This window comes from Mercenaria mercenaria, chromosome 16 (genome assembly GCF_021730395.1).
Source record: "Mercenaria mercenaria strain notata chromosome 16, MADL_Memer_1, whole genome shotgun sequence".
Classification (NCBI taxonomy): domain Eukaryota; kingdom Metazoa; phylum Mollusca; class Bivalvia; order Venerida; family Veneridae; genus Mercenaria; species Mercenaria mercenaria.
The window spans coordinates 49687969-49709764 of record NC_069376.1 but is presented as its reverse complement, the minus strand read 5'-3'; the positions used below and the strand labels follow the sequence as shown (position 1 = coordinate 49709764).

General features: G+C 36.8%; 2 protein-coding genes across 5 annotated transcripts; one reads left to right on the top strand and one right to left on the bottom strand.

Annotated features, from left to right (window-relative positions):
- Positions 1-7735: 7735 nt before the first annotated feature.
- On the top strand, positions 7736-19150 carry LOC128549696 (uncharacterized). 4 transcript variants are annotated; one of them, XM_053527025.1, is made up of 7 exons: positions 7736-9418; positions 13011-13085; positions 14954-14983; positions 15490-15525; positions 16677-16766; positions 17273-17393; positions 18631-19150. In XM_053527025.1, the coding sequence occupies exons 1-6, from the start codon at positions 9364-9366 to the stop codon at positions 17362-17364; spliced, it is 378 nt and encodes a 125-aa protein (XP_053383000.1). In that variant the 5' UTR covers positions 7736-9363; the 3' UTR covers positions 17365-17393; positions 18631-19150. The 4 variants fall into 4 exon arrangements, with proteins under 4 accessions (XP_053383000.1, XP_053383002.1, XP_053383001.1 ...); XM_053527027.1 differs by lacking the exon at positions 17273-17393 and having other exon boundaries at positions 7948-9418; XM_053527026.1 differs by lacking the exon at positions 15490-15525 and having other exon boundaries at positions 7974-9418; positions 16674-16766.
- A 1422-nt stretch (positions 19151-20572) lies between these two features.
- On the bottom strand, positions 20573-21016 carry LOC123540816 (cuticle collagen 1-like). Its single transcript, XM_053525934.1, has one exon. The coding sequence runs from the start codon at positions 21014-21016 to the stop codon at positions 20573-20575; it is 444 nt and encodes a 147-aa protein (XP_053381909.1).
- Positions 21017-21796: the final 780 nt, after the last annotated feature.

The window sequence follows — 21796 nt, the reverse complement described above, 5'->3', positions numbered from 1 at the left end:
AATCAAGACCATTATACTAAATTGGCTAACTGCAACCAGTCCTTCACATGGTGTTGTACAAACTGCAATTTTACAAACTTTTCTAGCTCTAGTAATGTGGCCCTATCATCATTCGCATCAAATAACAGCTTTTCACTCCTCACTGAGCCGGATTCCGAGACTGATTGTAATCCTCCAATCAGGCTGTCCATAAGTAGAAACCCCAAAAATTATATGTCCTGTCTGAAAACCATAACTGTCAATTGCCAATCCATTGTTTACAAAAAATTAGAATTTCAGGCACTTCTTCATACAGAGAACCCTGATATTGTTTTCGGTACAGCGTCTTTGTTAACGCCCAATCATAAAGACAGTGAAATCTTCCCCCAAGCCTTAGGTTATAACCCATACAGACAAGATAGGAGCTCAGGTAAAACAGGTGGGGGCATTTTCATCCTCGTCAAAAACTCCATCGTTGTCTCAGAAATGAAAAGGATAAACACAAATTGTGAAATACTTTGGTTAAAATTAGAACTGTTTGCTTCCCAACCCGTTTACCTTGCTTCCTATTACAGACCCCATGAACATGATGAAGATAGCATAAATGAACTCCGTAGGTCACTTGAAATGGTAAGCAAACTAAAAGGTAAAATTTGGCTCTCCTGTGATTTTAATTTTCCTAAAATATCTTGGGATACTGAGGGCACTCCAACTCTCAAAACAGGATGCTCACATCCCAAACTTTATGATGAATTTCCATAATAAATGATTTTTCACTACAACAAATGGAAAGCTTACCAACTAGGTTAAATAATACCCTGGATTTATTCCTTACATCAAACCCGTCTTTGATTAGGAGCATTAATACCATATCTGGCATCTCTGATCATGAAATCATACACCTGTTATCGGATGTGAAACCTAGGTTAAACAAACAAAAACCCAGAATAGTCCCCTTATACCGTAAAGCAGATTGGCTCAAGTTTCAGCAATTTATTGAATCTAAAGCCCCATCCTTATTCACAGGTTACAGTACAAAGTCATTTGAGGACTTATGGTTAGAATTTAAGGAAGTCCTTCATGAAGGTATAAAACTATTCATCCCAACTAAAAGAATAGGTTCAAAGCCAACCCTTCTCTGGATCACCCAAAGTATAAAACGCCAAATAAGAAAAAGGAACAGCTTATATCAAAAGCTTAAAAACAATTCAGTCATCAGGTCAAGCATCTCTATAACAACTTCAGAAATCAAGTCCGCAGAAACATCAAACAGGTATATAATGGTTACATAGAACATATCCTGGAATTCGAAACTGGTCATACAGATTAAGATAACCCCTTAACTGGTCAAAACTTTTCCCGTAAGAAATTATTCTACCTTAAAAAAAGTGCAAAACAGGATTCTCAGGGTATTTCCCAACTGTTAGAGAACGGCGAACTCTATACAGATAGTAAGGCCAAAGCAGACGCATTAAATCGCCAGTTTCAGTCAGTTTTTACACCAATGTTTCCTCTAAAACTAGGTCAACTATTTAAAATGAAAGTACAATCCCTCCTCAGCAATGCCCTACCCCAAAGCCTAAAGTGTAAATACCCATTAATGTCAAAAGTCACTGTTGATGTCAAAAGCGTCCAAACATTATTGTCAATCCTAAAAACTGACAAAGCTTGTGGCCCAGATGTTTTAAAACCAATTGTCCTAAAAAATTTTAGTGCCCAAATTGCCCCACTAGTTACCTAGTTATTTCAAATGTCCCTAGACACAGGTACCATCCCAGATGACTGGTCTTAAGCAAACGTCACTTCTATTTTTAAAAAGGGGGATAAAGGTAACCCAGCTGACTATCGGCCAATTTCCTTGACATATGTTCTCTGTAAACTGCTAGAACACATTGTTGCATCCAATATCACAAAGCACAAGGTCAACAATATTCTCTACGATCTACAGCACAGTTTTAGGGAAAAAAGGTCTTCCGAAACCCAGCTATTAGAACTAGTGGAAGATCTATCAAGAAACCTAATCCAAGGTCACCAAACAGACTTAATACTATTAGATTTCTCGAAAGCGTTCGATAAGGTCAACCACCTGAAACGTCTCTATAAACTCCACCAACATAGCGTCAAGGGCAACACTTTGCAATGGGTCAAATCTTTCCTAATAGGCCGGCGCCAGTCAGTCTTAGTTGATGGAGAGACTTCAGATGTCCCAGTTACATCTGGAGTGCCCCAAGGTTCCGTTTTAGGCCCTCTTCTCTTTTTACTCTATATAAACGACCTGCCCGAAAATCTAATTTCACAGGTCTGGTTATTCGCTGACGACACTGCTGTTTACATCACCGTCAAAAACTCTTCCCATGAAAGTATCCTCCAACAAGACCTTACCAGGTTACAGGTCTGGGAAAACAAATGGGACATGGAGTTTAACCCATCGAAATGCACAGTGATTAATATCACTAGGTCAAAAAACCCGTTTAGGCCCAAATACTCACTCCATGGCCAAATCCTTGAAACGGTAAGTGATGCCAAATACCTTGGAGTCACTATCTCCTCAGAACTTAACTGGAACAAACATGTTTACCAGGTCACCTCCAAATCAAGTCAAACCCTCAACTTCCTGAAAAGGAACATCCCCACTAATAACCAAAAAGTAAAAGAGTTTGCCTATAAAACCCTAGTCAGACCCAAACTTGAATACTCCAGCTCTGTTTGGAGTCCATATACCAAACAAAACATCCATAAAATTGAAATGGTTCAGCGCAGTGCCGCGTGATGGGTTTCAAACGACTACTCGACATACAGCAGTGTCTCTCAAATGTTGATTAAACTGGAGTGGCATTCGCTTGAACAAAGAAGATCTGATGCCAGCTTATTAATGTTCTACAAAATTGTAAATGGACTGGTTGCAGTGCCCATGCCGCCTTATGTTTTACCCCCTACCCGATTCACAAGACATATGCACTCCATGTCTTACAAGCAGATCATAACACCCTGCAATTATTACAAATTCTCCTCCTTTTAAGCTACCATTGTCCTATGGAACTCTCTCCCGGTCGAGGTTGTGCAGGTCCCTACCCTGGAACAATTCAGACAGGGAGTGACCAAATGTTCTTACGCGACATAAAGTGAAGAATGCTGTTTTTAATCTCTTTTAACTGTTTATACTCCTCTTTTTTAATAAAAATGTCGTCTTGATTTTTCAACACTTCACAAATACATTAGTATTACTTTTACCCTCCTGTACATTTCTTCTTTTACATTTCTCACACAGACGCGCACCTGCACGTAATACTCGGAAAGAGGGCGTGGCAGTATGGATAGATAGATAGAGGTCAATTTTCAACGGGGTCAATATTTAATGTTACACCGGCACAATTTTTATACAATCTCGCCATTGACAACACAGACAATGACGTCAGATAACCTTCAGCTTTTCCGGATGTAAATAAAATGAAAGTACACAAGCTAAAGTCGCATTTGCATTAGTCTACAATCAGGGTTCACGCGCAGGGGTTACCCCGTCTAAATTTATGCGTTTTGCTAATGAGGAGTCAATTTTCAAAAGTTTCTAACGATTTGAAAATACCTGGGCTTTAGCACGACATGTCAGCTTATCATCTTCGAAAACATTTGCACTCAAATAAAAATCCCACAGTGGTCCGTAAAGGAGCAAGGTTATATTGAGATTTTTGGAATTTCGTGAAATCGTTCAAAAGGTCCTTTATGCTGTTGTCTAAAAGTGTCAATATATATATCTATGCATCGGATGTCAGATATTTCCTTATTTGGAAGCTGCAACCTAGACATTTCATAAATATTTGTAATAAATGTTGATTCTACGGAAGCGGGAAATGGCCATCAGACGGTAATGCGTTTTATTACGTTACGGCCGCGAAAAGGATATAATTATAATTGATATAATTATTTATCGCTTTTTTCAGTGGTTGTTAAGTAAATTTGAATGGTAAAGGCAAAGCGCCGACTGGGGTTAGTTAGGGAGGTTGTGTCCCTCTTTCCCCAATAGGAGGGTTTGTGAGGGATTATGATATTGTCGTAATAACTATTATTTTTTATTATTATGTACAACGCCATTGAATATATCATTCATAAAAAAGGCGTTTAATCAAATTGTTCAGTTTCAGTTTTGTGATTGCGTATGTCATGTTTTGTTATTTTCCTACATATCTGCGATGTGTCACATGTTTAATTGTAAAGCGCCTTTGAACGTATATTACATATGAAAGGGCGCTCAACAAATCTGGTATAATAATAATAATATATTATACAGGCTGAGTAAAGTATATCGTGCATGCTGGGTCCATGCATGAGTGTACTATTACTTAGATAGCATGTAATACATAAATAGTACCGACACTAAAACCATCTTTCGTAGAAACTGTTAATCTTTTTATAGGGAATCCAGAGTCTTTAAGTATCCAGTAGATTTATTCGCACAAAGCTTTTTGTTGTCTGTTTGTTGGCGAACATTTGATTCACAGTCTGGTGCTTACGGTGTTCCGTTTGGACAATCGTGACTTTTTATTAATCCCCCGCCGTGGCGGAGGGATTATAGGAATGGTCTGCGTCCGTCCTTCCGTCCGACCGTCCTTCCGTCTGTCCTTTCGTCCGTAACACTTTCGTGTCCGCTCCATATCTCCTAAACCCCTTGAAGGATTTTCATCAAACTTGGGTCAAATGATCACCTCATCAAGACCATGTGCAGAACCAATGAGTCAGCCTTGTCGGTTCAAGGTCAAGGTCACAACTCAAGGTCAAAGGTTTGAGCCTGCCATTTTGTGTCCGCTCTATATCTCCTAAACCCCTTGAAGGAATTTTATAAAACTTGGGTCAAATGATCACCTCATCAAGACGATGTGCACAACCCATGAGTCAGCCATGCCAGCTCAAGGTCAAGGTCACAACTCAGGGTCAAAGGTTTGAACCTTCCATTTTGTGTCCGCTCTATATCTCTTAAACCCCTTGATGGAACTTTATAAAACTTGGGTCAAATGATCACCTCATCAAGATGATGTGCAGAACCCATGAGTCAGTCATACCGGCTCAATGTCAAGGTCACAACTTAGGGTCAAAGGTTTGAGCCTTCCATTTTGTGTCCGCTCTATATCTCCTAAACCCCTTGAAGGATTTTCATCAAACTTGGGTCAAACGATCCCTCATCAAGGCGATGTGCAGAACTTATGAGTCAGCCATGTTGGCTCAAGGTCAAGGTCACAACTGAAGGTCAAAGGTTTGAGCCTTCCATTTCGTGTCCGCTCTATATCTCCTAAACCCCTTGAAGGAATTTTATAAAACTTGGGTCAAATGATTACCTCATCAGAACGATGTGCAGAAATTATGAGTCAACCATGCCAGCTCAAGGTCAAGGTCACAACTAAGGATAGAAGCCTTCCATTTGGTGTCCACTCTGTATCTCCTAAACCCCTTGAAGGATTTTCATCAAACTTGGGTCAAATGATCACCTCATCAAGAACTCATGAGTCAGCCATGTCAACTCAAGGTCAAAGTCACAACTGAAGGTCAAAGGTTTCAGCTCTGTATCTCCTAAACCCCTTGAAGGATTTTCATGAAACTTGGGTCAAATGATCACCTCATCAAGACGTTGTGCAGAATTCATGAGTCAGCCATGTCAGTTCAAGGTCAAGGTCACAGCTAAAATCAAAGGTTTACCCTTTCACTATCCATAACAGTGGCGGGGGATTTAGCTGTCGTTCAGACTGCCTTGTTTAAAACTAAACCGCGATGCACGATGGTACGATGACGAAAACGCGATGGAGCGATGGCACGATGATGAAACAACGATGGTACGATGGTGAAAACTCGATGGCATGATGATGAAATCGCGATGGTGCGATGGTACGATGGTGAAATATCGATGTAATATCGCGTTTTCATCATCGTACCATCGCGTTTTCACCATCGCAGCATCGTGCCATCGCGTTTTCATCATCGTACCATCGTGCCATCGCGTTTTCATCATCGTACCATTGCGTTTTCACCATCGTGCCATCGCGTTACCACCATCGTACCATCGCGTTTTCACCATCTTGCCATCGCGTTATCACCATCGTACCTTCGCGTTTTCACCATCTTGCCATCGCGTTATCACCATCGTACCATCGCGTTTTCACCATCGTACCATCGTGCCATCGCGTTTTCATCATCGTACCATCGCGTTTTCACCATCTTGCCATCGCGTTATCACCATCGTACCATCGCGTTTTCACCATCGTGCCATCGCGTTATCACCATCGTATCATCGCGTTTTCACCATCGTGCCATCGCGTTATCACCATCGTACCATCGCGGTTTCACCATCGTACCGTCGCGTTTTCACCATCGTGCCATCGCGTTATCACCATCGTATCATCGCGTTTTCACCATCGTGCCATCGCGTTATCACCATCGTACCATCGCGGTTTCACCATCGTACCGTCGCGTTTTCACCATCGTGCCATCGCGTTTTTACCATCGTACCATCGCCTTCCGGTTAGAAAGGCGTAGTTCCGGCCACGTCCTTTGTATTTATGTATGCATGAAAGTAAATAAAAAGCTGGATGTAATAGTTATTCTTGTTAGGATGTAGAAGGTACATAGTGCAATGTGAAAATGAGATTTATTACTGACACGTATACTGTACCACTGCGCATGACCACCGGAAGGCGATGGTACGATGGTGATAATGCGATGGTACGATGGTGATAACGCGATGGTACGATGGTGAAACACGATGGTACGATGGTGATAACGCGATGGCGCGATGGTGAAAACGCGTTGGTACGATGGTGATAATGCGATGGTACGATGGTGAAAACGCGATGGTACGATGATGAAAACGCGATGGTACGATGATACGATGGTGAAAACGCGATGGTACGATGATGAAAACGCGATATTACATCGACATTTCACCATCGTACCATCGCATCATCGCGACTTCATCATCGTGCCATCGTGTTTGCATCATCGTACCATCGTTGTTTCATCATCGTGCCATCGCACCTTCGCGTTTTCGTCATCGTACCATCGTACATCGCGGTTTAGGATTCAATAAAAAGTCACGATTGTCCAAACGGAACACCGTAGGTGCTTACCTACTACGCAAACAGGACGGTTAACGTTAACCAAAGGAACATTCGTTTCGAAAGTCTTAGGTATTGTTGGAGATCCTCAAGTTCTTTATATATAGATTGTCCCATTTGAATGTATTTTTTGTCTTACAAAATTGTAGATCTATACTATTTCAGTATATTTTCTTCCTTGCATCTGCTGTTTCATCATCTAGGTGTAAAAGATGCTATGCACATGCTCAGAATATCTTAATTACATACCCTTGTTTGAATAATTGACAAATTCGTAAAACTACTAGCCAAGCTTTCATGACCTCCATATATCGAGAGTATGCTCCAGCGGATAATTTATTTTAAGACAAGTCGTTAGAATATTTGTGTGATCTTTCCACTACAGTGTGTTATACGTGTGATCGGCTGTAACCTATCATTTCTGATGCAAAATGTATGTTGTTTTATTTTTTTTTCAATTTTATAAAATTATGTTTACCTTTTATTTTACAGTACTTACATTTATCGCTTTTAAACGGGTCTTCATTTCGATAGGAAAATGTAAAACAGTTTTAGATGTTTATTAAAAGGCGTTAGACAAATGGCAAGAAACATCTTTTCTTTTGAAAAATAAGTACCTCTACTGTTCAGTTAGAATTGGTATTTAGGTAACATATATATCTATTAAGACTTAACGATAAATTTAATCGCATAGAATGACAACTTTGCCTAAAATTATAAAGTTTCACATTTCAAATTTGATTAAATTATTCGTAGTTTTTAAATAACGTATAAAACATAATATAATTATATTGAAATACAAATTTTACAGACACGTATAAAATGAGGACAACACAGATCGAACCATATAATAAATATAAGATATATTCTGATGTCAATCCTCCAAAGTAATAATAACACACTTAAAATTTCTAAGGCGATGAAAATGAAAAGTAACGAAATATAAGTCTCGCTCGAATCTGTTTTCTTGTAAAAATTTATCATGTTTCAATAGACTATATAAACAAAAGCTGGAGCCGAAAATAGCTCTTTTCTAATTATTTTGAAATAACGATCCTTTGTAGTCGGTTTAAAGTGCTACAAGTCATACGGCAATTTAAATCCCATCCATATTATGCAAATTTTACCATTAAACACGAAAACAAATGAATGATAGACACTCTATCTAAATATGTAGATGGTTACACAGAATATAGTGTGAATAGTAAAGGACCAATTATTGAAAAACTGTTTTCTAAGTGAAATGTTATGCTATCTTGATTATTGTCGGAAAGGCATGTAATTCTCATAAAACTTTATTGTAGGTTATCCTAAGCAAAACATATTTTTAACACTAGGCATGACAAAAATACATGATAACTTAAAAGGGATATGCGTAGAGAACCATTAAAAGGCCACAGAACAGTGTTTTGTAATGACGCAAATGTAAAATTCATATCAAGAAAGTATTCCAAAATAACTGTGAAATTCCTTTTTAAACAAAAATGTCAATTATGAATACATTTTCACACATCGTTTAATTGACTAAACTTGAAAAGTTGGAATATGTTGAAAATGCTACAGATTGATAGAGCAATTGATAATAAATGAATAATTTAAGAAATGTAAGTAGCGTGTACGAATTATTCTCTGATGAAAGTAGCGCATATAAACAACTTTGTAGCTTTGCAATAGCACAGAATAATGATTGGAAATCAATTTTTTTGAAAGGTATGAAACATGTCGTTTCTTTTGAGTAAAGATGTTTTATAAGTTGTTGTTATATGCATTTCAATAATTCTTAATAAATAATACATTTTAAAACAAAATTCCTGGAATTAGTACCGAGTTTTATATGCATTTCAATAATTCTGTACGTATGCATTTAATGCCACCTTTTCGACAAATTTGAATAAATAATACATGTACATTTTAATACAAAAACACTGGAATTAGTACCAAGTTTTATCTAATATATCGTGTCAAATTAAATGACTTTTAATATTAGAAGTAGAGCTAGTTTAATTTCAAAATTCAAAGCAAATAGGATATATGCATCTGTGTGCATCACGTAGGCTGCTGCTTCAAAAACGTAACGTATTTATTGGAACACTTATCTTTTAATATTTTAGATACAATTACTTAATACGGGACATTTCTCAAATGACTTTGAGTCACTGTTTCATCTAAATGCAGGATGTAAGCCAGAGTGAACTGGTATTCTGTCAATTTATTATTTAAAACTTAGTACAAATGTACCTTGTAATTTTTTGATTTGGAACAGGAGCAAAGCCAAGCGACTTAGAAGATGTACATTTACAAGCTTTTACTTGCCGTTGTGTTAGCCTGTGTCTTGAATGAAGGTATTTGTACGAGGGCTGTTAGAGAATAACGTAGACTTTGTCAATAACATTTATGAGCTTTAATGTGTTAGAATGATGATAAAAATATACACCATTATTCGCAGTCTAAATTTGACGCGAGAATGACAGTATTGCAATATACCACGTCTCCTCGTCTCCTCGAAAACAATCACTTACTCGGACCCGGCGCACTGTGACTGTTTTTAACGCCGTTAACGACGCGAATGATCGTCTAGTGCGTTACATTTTTTTTTCTTTTCAAAGTCCTCGCCGTTGTTCTTAAAACATTTCTAATGCTGGTGTATCCAATGTTGGAAGACATCACGTTAGCATAGCTGGTACTGGGCACTGATGTTCTTCGTTTCGGTCCGTAGCTCGTACAGAAACTTAAGTTTCTGTCATGGTTGCAGCTCTATGGAGTGAAGGTAGTGAAATGGAACATCTGGTTGTATTTTTCGGAGCGTCTGAGTTAAATCATGGCATATGACCTGTAGAAACTGCGTGAATCAGATATAATGATGAAAAACTATTATATTTATCATTAGTTTAATTTTAAGTCCTTTATTATTTCCTATATTTTATTCTTTGTGTGTTACCCCCGACCTATTATGACCTAGACATTTTTATAAACTGCATTCAATGGGCCGTAACTTAAATAATAAATAGGTTTGTGTGACGCTGTAATGAAACTAAAGATGACATTTCGTTGATAAAAAAATCGTCGTATCTTGTACTAACGACCCGTTTTAGTCAGTTTCAGAAATGTCTACCGAAGTTAAGAGGTAATGATTTTTGTTAGTTTTAACGTCGCACCGTCACATATGGTGACATTCCAGTTTTGATAGAGGAGGAAGACCCCGGGTGACCCTCCATGCATTATTTTATCACGGGTGGTAGAACTACCCACCTTCTGTAAGCCAGCCGGATGACTTCCTCACGTGAAGAATTCAACGCCTCGAGTGAGGCGCTCAAACCCACATCGGTGATCGGCACGTGATTTTTTTGCTTACTTTTATTTGCTTTATTTACTTGCGACCTTATAAGGTTGCATATTATGTGCAACTGCATACAAAAATTATAAAGGTAGTAGATAAGATGTGGCACTAAAACGATTGTAAAAAGGTGTATATATGTCAATGAATTTCTTGAAAAACTTTATTTTGATAAATGTTTGACAAATGGTACTGTCACTACTTAAAAACTTCAGCCCTGGGGGTGCAGCTTGGAACAGTTGCAGTAAGAAATTTGTAAAAACAAAAGTGCTTCTTTCAAGTGCTGTTTTTTCCTTATGACCTTTTCTTTCTAGAACCTCAAATTGTTACAACAGGGTTACCGTTATCATAGCTACGGAAAGCTTTTAGTAAATTTTACTACAGATCGTCTGAACTGTTAGAAAAATACAATACGACCCTTAAAACACTTTTTAAACTTGGACTTACACACCCGAAATACTATGGAGATGTGGTTTATAAAATTCGGAACATTAAACATACCCCTTATTTTAATCAAATGTTTGTAAAATTGGTTAAAAAGTTTATCAAAAGAGGATACGATGCGAACATCGTGAAGCACAGTCTTGTTTAGTGTTTGACCCCTCTACAGTTAATGGCTACGCTTTCCTATTTGATGGTGCGATGACTAATAAAGTGTAGGACTGTTTTTCTCCTAAATCCTACATACAACGGACGGATGGAGTCGATTTTTGTCTTACAGTTTTCTTAGTCGTGCCCTTAAAGTTAGGCTCTTGTTGCTCTGACTTCAGACAAGTTGTTGAGAACATTGGTGAAATTGTTCCTTAAATTTACCTTAATTTTATGTTTTGCTTTATTTATCTGTTACTTTTGCACTAATGTTAGAGCCTTTCTCAGCGGGGATTTTATTTACATTGTGTTGTTTAACTTGTTGAAAATAGGGTAAGTGCGAGGTTGGCATGCCCTAAACGCGTTTAAACCCCCAGTTTCCTTTATGTAGATTACTGACCGTTCCAAGGCGGTGCCCCTATTTTCAACAGGTTGTTTTGTCTGTCTTGTATTGTGTATTGCGTATGTTTTCTTGTTTGTTGTAAGCGTTTTTTTTTCCTCCGCCCCACTCCCCCTTTTGCCCTCTCCTTTCCCTTGCATTTACGCTACCTTTTGCATCCCCCTCCCTTTACTTTTAGGAAGTTTTCGTGGCTCTCCTTTGTTTTGGCAGCCGAATCCCAAAACGGTTCTTGATTGTTTTTTCCTACTTGTGTGGGTGCGTTTGTATGCTTGTGAGTCTATAACGGTGCCCTACTGTTTGCTTATGTGATGCTTGTTCGTTTTTCTATGTTATTCAGTTGATCGTCGTTGTGTTTTTATCTTTTGTACATGAGTGTCTGCGCTATTGTGGTTTACGTTGTAGTGCGACTGTTTTTAAAGAACATGGCATTCCCTTGTATATTCGTCCTTGTTCAACTTTCCCCTTCGGATTCCTCCCTCCACCCCCGACCCCATTTCGCCTCTTACCATTTCCTTCCCCTTTATCAATATTTAGCTTAAATTAATATGTACTTGTTGGATGTTTGAAGCAACCCGTCTGAAATATTTTTCCATTACAGCTTCTTTTCGTTGTGGGCCTACTATGTAAATGCGTAGCTCTGGGGCTGTGTTTTTGTTGCTCTGTGCTTCCGAGAAATCTACCCTTACCTATTATCTTTTGTGGTAAACAATGACTTAGCCATCATCAGTTGTTCAGTTAGGATACAGTAAAAAGTCCAAGCATTTAAATCAAACATCACAGACACGTTGCGCAACGAGAGTCGTTGGTTTTAATCCAAAACGTCAACGTCAGATCATTGATTTGGGTTTTCTGCCTCCTCTTTTAGCTGCAAATATTCTACCACTTAAGGATCAAGCCAAATCTTTGCAGAACTAAATAACTGCTCAATTTTCCGACGACGACATGCCATGCGCTATCAACAACAACGCTCAGTTTAAACGTTTTCTTCGCCTACAACGTCCGGATAACTACATAATTTCGGTGCACGTCACCCGTATACCGTCTATCGTAATCACGGGCATCTATGAAAACATTAGATAAAAAGTTGACTGTGCCAGTCAAGCGTAACCATGGCAATTAAAGCGTTGTATGCGCTCTACTGTCAGCAAAACAAATGTTACAATCAAACTTGAAATTCCAAATAGCGAGAAGATTGCAAATTACAATGATATATTTTTCATTGTTATTAAAATAGTTGGAGAATTTGACAGCAAAAGTCTACTTTATTTCTTAACATCAATAAGAAACAAATCAGACATTATTCATCATACATCAGTAAGTATCAGACATATATGTTTCGAACTACAGGATATATATTCATTTAGTAATAAGTTGAAAATATAAATAATCAGGGAGTTCATGAAGTATATATATTAATTACTAATGAAATGTAGTAAGAATCTTATGTTAACATATATTGGCTGCATCGATATCAAAGTAATAAAATATTGATTTTTTAAATACCTCCATTGCTATCTTTCCAGATTGTTTTTGTATTGTAATGCATATTGAAAAGAAAGAATGTTTGATAGTTCTGGAACGCAAACAATTCATATTTATATCAAATGTATAGGTTTAGCATGGTGGGGCGAAAGTAGAAGAAGCTCATCCCGTGGGGGCACCAGCAGGAGAAGCAGCAGCGGATCTAGTATGTTAAATACATTAGAAATTCTATCAATAAAATCTGTAAAAAAGATCCTTTGGAAGCAAAGAATGCAATCAAGCAGAATAATAGCAGATTCGGTTTGACTGAGTCTATTCATGAAATATGCAACACCTCTCAAACTCCCTAGCACCGGCTTAAGCGGAACTCTATTACACATCAGTTGAATGGACTACATGATCTATCAAGCCATGATGCTGTTATGGTGCTTCTACCAAGTCCTATGCTATGATTCTTCTGCCAAGTTACAAGCTTTGTGCACCTACCTCCATCAACGCCATATTTTATGATGGCTCTACCGAACGACTGGCTATGAGGTCTAAACAAGTCATATGTTATGTTACTTTCTTAGCCAAATACCAAGGGACATGCTATGGTACGCCTACCATGTCATATTACATCTTTCTATTACCAACCCATATGTTATGGTGCTCCCGTCAGTACTTATAACATAATTAAGTGATATGTCATTTTTATATGCTAAAATATAAAACATCTGTATATAGTTTTTTTACTAAGCTATATGCAATGATGCTTATACCAAGCAATATTGTGTTCCTATTAAGGCATGTGATATGGTGCAGCAAATAAGCCATATGCTATTTTTAGCTCACCTGAGCCAAAGGCTCAGGGTGAGCTATTCTGATCACTCACAGTCTGTCGTCCGTCGTCGGTAAACTTTTACTTTAAACGACATCTCCTCATAAACCGCTAGGCCAATTTCACCTAAATTTCACACGAATGTTCTTTGGGCAAAGCTCTATAAAAATTGTTCAAAGAATTGAATTCCATATAGAACTCTGGTTACCATGGCAACCGAAAGGAAAAAGTTTAAAAATTTTCTTCTCAAAAACCAGAAGCCGTAGAGCTTAGATATTTGGTGTGAAGCATTGCCTAGTAGACCTCTACCAAGTTTGTTCAAATCATGACCCCGGGGTCAAAATTGACCCCGCCCCAGAGGTCACTTTATTTTACATAGATTTTTACAGGAAAATCTTCAAATGTTTTTAGAAAGTAAACTAGAAGGCCTAGAGCTTAGATATTTGACATGTAGCATTGCCTAGTAGACCTCTACAAAATTTGTTCAAATTATGACCCCCGGAGTCAAAATTGACCCCGCCCCAGGGGTCACTTTATTTTACATAAGAAAATCTTCAAAAATGTTCTAAAAATAAACCAGAAGGCCTAGAGCTTAGATATTTGACATATAGCATTGCCTAGTGGATCTCTACAAAATTTATTCAAATTATGACCCCCGAGATCAAAACTGACCCCGCCCCAGGGGTCACTTGATTTTACATAGGAAAATCTTCAAAATTTTCTTAAAATAAACCAGAAGGTCTAGATCTTAGATATTTGACATGTAGCATTGCCTAGTAAATTTCTACAAAATTTGTTCAAATCATGATCCCCGGAGTCAAACTGACCCCGCCCCAGGAGATTACTTGATTGTACATAGAAAAATCTTCAAAATTTTCTAAAAATAAACCAGAAGGCCTAGAGCTTAGATATTTGACGTGTAGCATTGCCTAGTGGACCTCTACTTGCCTAGTAGATTTCTACAAACGTTGTTCAAATCATGACCCCCGGGGTAAAATTGGCCCCGCCCCAGAGGTTACTTGATTGTACATCGGAAAATCTTCCAAAAAATTTCTAAAAATCATCAATTTGACATTTGAAACATGTAGCTCATATTATTCAGGTGAGCGATCCAGGATCATCATGAAACTCTTGTTACTTTATTGCGTCATTTGTTTTGCTGCGACAATCCATCCATTTAACCAGTTAAAGAACAAATTTTCTTCAAATTGTTAGCCCTATTCTATATAATATTTTGTTTTAATACGTTTTAGGCTCAAGCCGGCGAAGCTCGGGATGGTTGGGTAAGAATGTAATAATATTTTATTGATACACCCGCATGTCAGATATTGTAAATCTGAGATAACTATTAACACTCAAGGCCACAACCGAGGGTTTCATTATTTTTCCGAGGTTGACGATCTGCTATATCACACGAGTAGGTCTGTGTTAGTTGTTTAATCATATCAAAATTCACATCCCCAGATACTTACCAAACGGAAAAGTTAGCATAATAAGAATCTTAAACAGCAACGTCGTTTGTTTTCTCGAAACATTGTATAATACTTCAAGAGAAAGAAGTCATTATTTTGAGGTAGGGACATCATAAGCGTCTCAACCGACTGTGATCGGACATTTGGAATGCTTCTCTGCACTTGGTGTTTTGGAATGCAATTATTACATTTTGATCGAAATGTAGTATTCAAAATTAACCCCTGTTGATCTTTGGACATTGAGTGTTTACTAAAGGTATGATAATATTGTATATTTAACAGAAAAATAATCACTTGATTCAACTTTTTATTACCAGGTAGACGTAGAAATCAACAATCAAATCCCGCTCATAAGTTGTTTTGTTGTTTTTTTTTAAAGTGGCTTGTTGGGTTAATTAAAAAGACGACGTCTTAACGTTTGTTAGATATTATAACGTCTCAATGTCAGAGGTAGACCTACATTTTATTTTTTCTCAGCCAAGAAAGAAAAAAGTTCAAGGTCAGCTGTGAACGAGTACTTATGGCTTTGATTCAAAGACAGCTCTTTTTCTTCCAGTTGATTACTTGCAACGGTATTTACCTTTCGATACGAAGAGGGTATACTATTACTTTATCTGAAGTACGGATCTCGTGAAATTTGCATCCCACTTCATCATGCTATAGACTGGAGTCAAATAATGCTAGATGAATGGGTACAAAGTGTTAGGAAGTTGCACAATTTAATCAATTCATAGTTAGAACATAACCAATATCTACAAATGTATCATTATAAGCTCGTGCTTACATTCTAGGCTACAAGATAGGTCCATTTCAATGCCACATTTTGCTTTTCAAAATCAAAATTCATGAAATACTTTAAACTCTGCCTGACAAAATATTCCGAAACCACTTCGATATAATGTTTTATGCATCTGTTTCCTAATCAGACTTGACTACTTTTTTCCGTCTAAAACAAAACACTAACTGAAAACAAAATTCCAAGAGAAGAAAATCTTAGTATCAATTATTTATCAAAAAGTATGCATCGGATCTAAAAGGTACTTCCTAAAATGAAATTGTATATAATTACATTTTACGAGAAGTAAATTCTGAAGATCAAATGTTGCACTGAGCTTTTTCTAAAATATTTCCAAAATAAAAGTATATACAAAGAAATCAAGTAAAAGTCACATGAGGAAATATGTGTTAAAATTCGCTCTGTCAGTATATTCCTCGCCCGCCCTATAAGCGAGGGGTCCCGGGTACTAGCCCCGCATTGACTGCACAGTTTTCTCACCCTGTGATGTTGGACCGTGGCATGCTTGCTTGGTCAGTGTGAACGCTTAAAGTAGTGTGAACCTCCCGAATTCGGGAACGAATCTCTAATATGTTGAGATTTCAGCAAGCTCAGTCGGTAGAACACAAGCCCTGCAAGCGATTATCTGTACTGCATTAGTCACAGTTAAAATCTAACATTAACCGCAGTGTTTGAAAGATGTATATTATATATATTTCCATTTAGATATGAAGGAAGTGATAGAAGGATACGAAGGGATGAATTTAAAAACATACGATGCTCAACCGAATAATTCAAAAGTTAATGACACGACCATAGGTAAGTATACAAATTACTTCCCTTGTCAATTTTGACACTCTGTGTGAACTCTCTTTGCTCGTTCAATATTTACAGTACTACAATATTTAGACTCAAACGATGAATTTAATTTCTAAACTGTAACAATTCCAGTAGTTAATCTGCGGTATTTAGGTACTCTGTTAACTTTGATAAACTGCATTTTAAACAGTTTTGCAAGATATCCTTAAATCATTGTAATGTTATATCTCTAATCTGTGTACTGAAATATACTTTTACATACCAATGAATCATTTTAAATAACAATGCATTAGATAATGTCATGCAAATTCGAATTCCATTTAAATACCTGCATGTCATGTATATGTCCTGTAAACTCTTCTGTTTCTGTTCAGTTAGTGTGAAGAACCATAACAAGTTTACTTCAATATATACTTCTGTATAAAACGCATGATTGCATGTCTAAAACAATAAAGAATTTGCAGCAAAAATGAAAAGTAAATAAACTTGAAAAGTATAATTTTCAGGAATAGGGTTTAATTTAAACAGAGATGATGCCAAGAAAACGTTTGAGATGGGGTTGATTTCAACAAGGTCAAGTCGGGAAAGCAAACAATAACGGAAGACCAAGCTCGTGCTCTATTCAATGTAGTTAAAATTATACATATAATGTATTTCCCCAATATTATTTTTAAGAAAACAATTACTAGTATACAATAATAATTATGTAAACGTTGGTTTAACTATAACGAGAAATGATTTTATTACTGTCTGCAAGTTCAACAGTCACGTTGGCTTAATTAGGTCGAAAGTCAGTTGAATTAATAATCAGTTGAAAGTTTTTTTACGAAAGGTTATAGATGCGCTAAATATCAGTAATGCAGCCGAAATGTGCAGCATTATTTACGTTTAGAGCCACTGTTACAAAGCTGTGTAAAGGAATAGTCGAGTCTCAGAAATTTATTACTTTCCTGTCGTTCTTTATCTATTCTTATTTTAGATTAAGGTATTGGACCCCTAATGTTTAAAAAACGGCATTTGCTTGGTATATTCTTAAAGTTGACCACTGTGTTGCAAATTTTAAACAACTTTTACCGTGCCGTTTTTTTGTAAATTTTATATAATTTATGGTATTTCCTCAAGATAAAGTAGAGACAAATTTCAGTGTGATGGCCACTATCTAAAACGTTTGCAGAGAATTCATTACAGCATTAATTTTGATAAAAGAAACATCCAACTATTGTTAAACAATTATAAAACACAAAATAAAACAGTAAATATCATTTTTTTCTAGAGTGCTTCAAGTAAACAGATTTAATGAAACAGATTCTAACTCCAATATTGAAAAATTAAGGTCGAATCCTGTGAGTCTGTTTTGAATTTTGCTCACTTCATTCAAAAATGACCTTCGGGCAGAATTCTTCCACAGTATGTAATCTAAAGAATTAAGGCAAAATAGAGAACTTTTACCGCATGTAACTCAGTATTTTTAAAGATGTCTAACTCTACCCCTCCTGATTCAGAAGGAAAATTCACTTTGAACAGCAAGAAATCGCTTATAAAATGAAAATTTTCCATGTTTGTACAATACATCCATGGTAAGTCTTGAAAGAAGTAAAAACTTACTTTAAAAAAGGAAAATATGGAAAAAAAATTTGGTCCCAGTGGGGTTTGAACCTACGCCCCCCCCCCCCCCCCTGAAAATTGCAGTCAAAGTAGGTTTATGGTAGGAATTGAATACTCTTCAAAAAGGAGGTACTCTATTACGGGTCCAATACCTTAATGATTTCTAACGATATAACACCATTATAATTGTATTTATTCAAATTTTCATGCACATATTTGGCTAAATGTATACTGATTTCTTCTTTATGCTATTTATCAGCATGATATTGAAAACATATATGAACAACGAGCAAGAAATGAAGTGGGAAAAGATGTTTACGACAAACTGCCGTCCAAAGTAAAAACGGCGATTGTGAATGCAGTCTACAGGGAAGATCTAAGACCCAAAACAACAGATTTGATCAAGCAGGGGAGATGGGATAAAGTTGGGAAGGAATATCTTGACCATAAGCAACATAAGAATGTGGACAAGATGGGGATACCTTGTGGAAAGAAAAGAATGGACTGGAACAAAAAGCAGTTTGATACCATGATAAAACCTTCATAAAACAAGAAAAGCAAATTAAAATATAATTTGATGGGAACAAAGAACTGTTTAATACCGTGATAAAACTTTGATAAAACAAGAAAAACAAATATAAATATAATTTGTAACTATGAGTAGATGGGAACAAAGAACAGTTTGATACCATGATTGAATATGAAAATCATGATCTATAATACTTTGATTTGATTTGTTGATATTGTGGAATTATATGAAATAAAAATAAGTGAAAGCATTTATATTGATGTTGGGATTTTAAACCTCTGTTTAAACTATTGAAATATGTTACATTAACAGTATAACTTTCTAAATATATACGACGTATCTAGTTTCAGTTCCAGATTTATTTGTATATCGCCATATACAATATACCTTTGGCCATTCACAAATGTGAAAAGGATGGCCAAGCTATCACAAAATACACATTTAAGTTATAAAGAAGCAACAACATCTGCAAGTGTTTTTCCTTTCTTAACTGCATAGCATATTTGGCTTTATTTCTAATATCTATTATTGCTTGAAGATACTAGTAAATTTATTCACATATGCATATATAGAGGATATTTGTTTGTTTCAGTGCAAGATCGAAATATACTTCGCCGAGTGAATTTCAGATACAATATATTTATTGGCGAAGCCACGACTGAAAATGTATAATATACTGTTCACGACTGAAAAAAATTTCATCTTACATGTGAAACAAACAAAAATTCTTCTTATTTCATGCATTTGCAATCTGCAAAAGCTTTAACCAAATTATATTCACGCAACGTTATTATTCGAAGAGATTGATATATAGATAGACAAATGACATTAAATCACACACATGCTCGTGTAAATGTAAATGAAAGTACTCAAGGTCTTTGTTGAAGGCAGAGCAGAAATAGAAACACTATAAAGGACTAAACACAGACAGAAGGCAAACATCAAATCAGATTATTTGTATATCATCGGCTCCACTACTTGTTCCGTTGCACACAATCAAACATTGAAAGCGTATTGTCCAAGTGTAAAGAGGTTGAACCTCAAACGTCAGAAATAAGAAAAAAATTCATCAAGAAAGTTATTGCAGATGTGGGCCTTCGTGGCCGAGTGGTTAAGGTCGCTGACTTCAAATCATTTGCCCCTCATCGATGTGGATTCGAGCCTCACTCGGAGCGTTGAATTCTTCATGTGAAGAGGCCAGTCAGCTGGCTTACGGAAGGCCGGTGGTTCTACCCAGGTGTCCGTTCGTGATGAAATAATGCACGGAGGGGCACCTGGGGTCTTCCTCCACCACCAAAGCTGGAAAGTCGCTATATGACCTAAAATTGTGTCGGTGCGACGTTTAACCCAACAAAATAAATATTGTAGATGGGTTGGGTACTTGATGATATCAATATCGCATGTGAATAAAGAAATGATACTAATATTTTGTTTAATTTATTTAAGTTTATATACATTTGGGATACTTTGCTTAGTCAAGATCTAAAGGAAGTTGCCATTAAATTTCACCTAATTTTCAGACTTTGACTTGGACTCCTTTCGATACTGCATAGGTACCTAAGATTATAAATCATTGATAAAATTTTAAGGTTTTAGACAACAGTTTAGTAATAAAACTGACCTACTAGGCCAATCCATATATTAAGGTTCGCCTTTCGGTCAATATAGATGACTACGACCTCCTAAAGTTGCCTACAGTAGGCCAAGCTTCGCCTCTCTGCCCAGGCGAATGACTAGGACATCCTTGGCTTGCCGACGGCCCAGCAGGTTCTTCCTTAGATCCAGCTTCCCGTCTCGGTCCGGCAGGTCCAACAGGCCCTTCCGCACGACCTCTCGGTCTTCCTGGCTGTCCAGCAGCGCGTTCAGTCCGCACAAGCGGATCCGCTAAATATGGTATAGCAATTCCTGGATTTCCTGGTGGTCCAATAGGTTGGTCTATCCTTGTGGTTTCGCTACCTTCAGAAGATTGAGTGCAGATTGGCCGATCCGTCGGGCTCGGCCTAGCAGCTTCCGGGTTATATCTTAATGATCTAGAAGGCTCTTCCATTCGCACAGGTTTGACTTCTGACGTTTGAGTTCGCCTCTTCTGCACAGAAGGTCCGGCTGGTTTACTCATGACATCTCTATTGGTTGTAATTAAAATTATGCACTAAACGTATTTCAGAACATATAAAAATCAAGGAAAAATGCTGTGAACTGGGTCAATGTAGAACATCTGAACTATTACAAGAATTAACAGAAAGATTGCGCACTCGTCTATTCAAAATTGTAAGTCAAAATGCAGAAAGCTGGCTGCAATAGAAACATACGGAGAAAAACATGAAATCATATACACGACATATGTCTTTCTATAAAAGATAGAAAATATTGTGGGGTGTATTTTTATGCCAGTATTTTCTACCAAAACATTGCTTTGTCTTATATCACTGTCGGCATTAATGTCAATTGGCTATCCAGTACATTCAGAAACATTGTTTTAATGTTGTCGCAAGATGCAAATGTTGCTTTTAACATCAATTTACCTTTTTTTGCTGTAACGTATTGAGGATTTATACTGCCAGTAACTTTTGTCTCTTTTACGCAATACATTTTATTATAAGTACTAAATAGCAAATATATAATAAACATTGGAACATGAATATTATTTCTAAAAAATATCTAAAATCCAAAATTAAGGACAAAAAACTCAAATTTAGAATTTAAACAAAAACCGCAAAAGTCATTCGGTCAGATGTGTTGAACCTAATTCGTGTAACACGTTTACACGTACCATCGCTTCAAAATTGTACGAGTATTTTATACGAATAAAAAATGTATATTTATCATAATAAAACAAAACGTATATTCGCGTTGCACACTTTAAGTCTTACAGCTTTAAATATGTCTGTCTCAAATA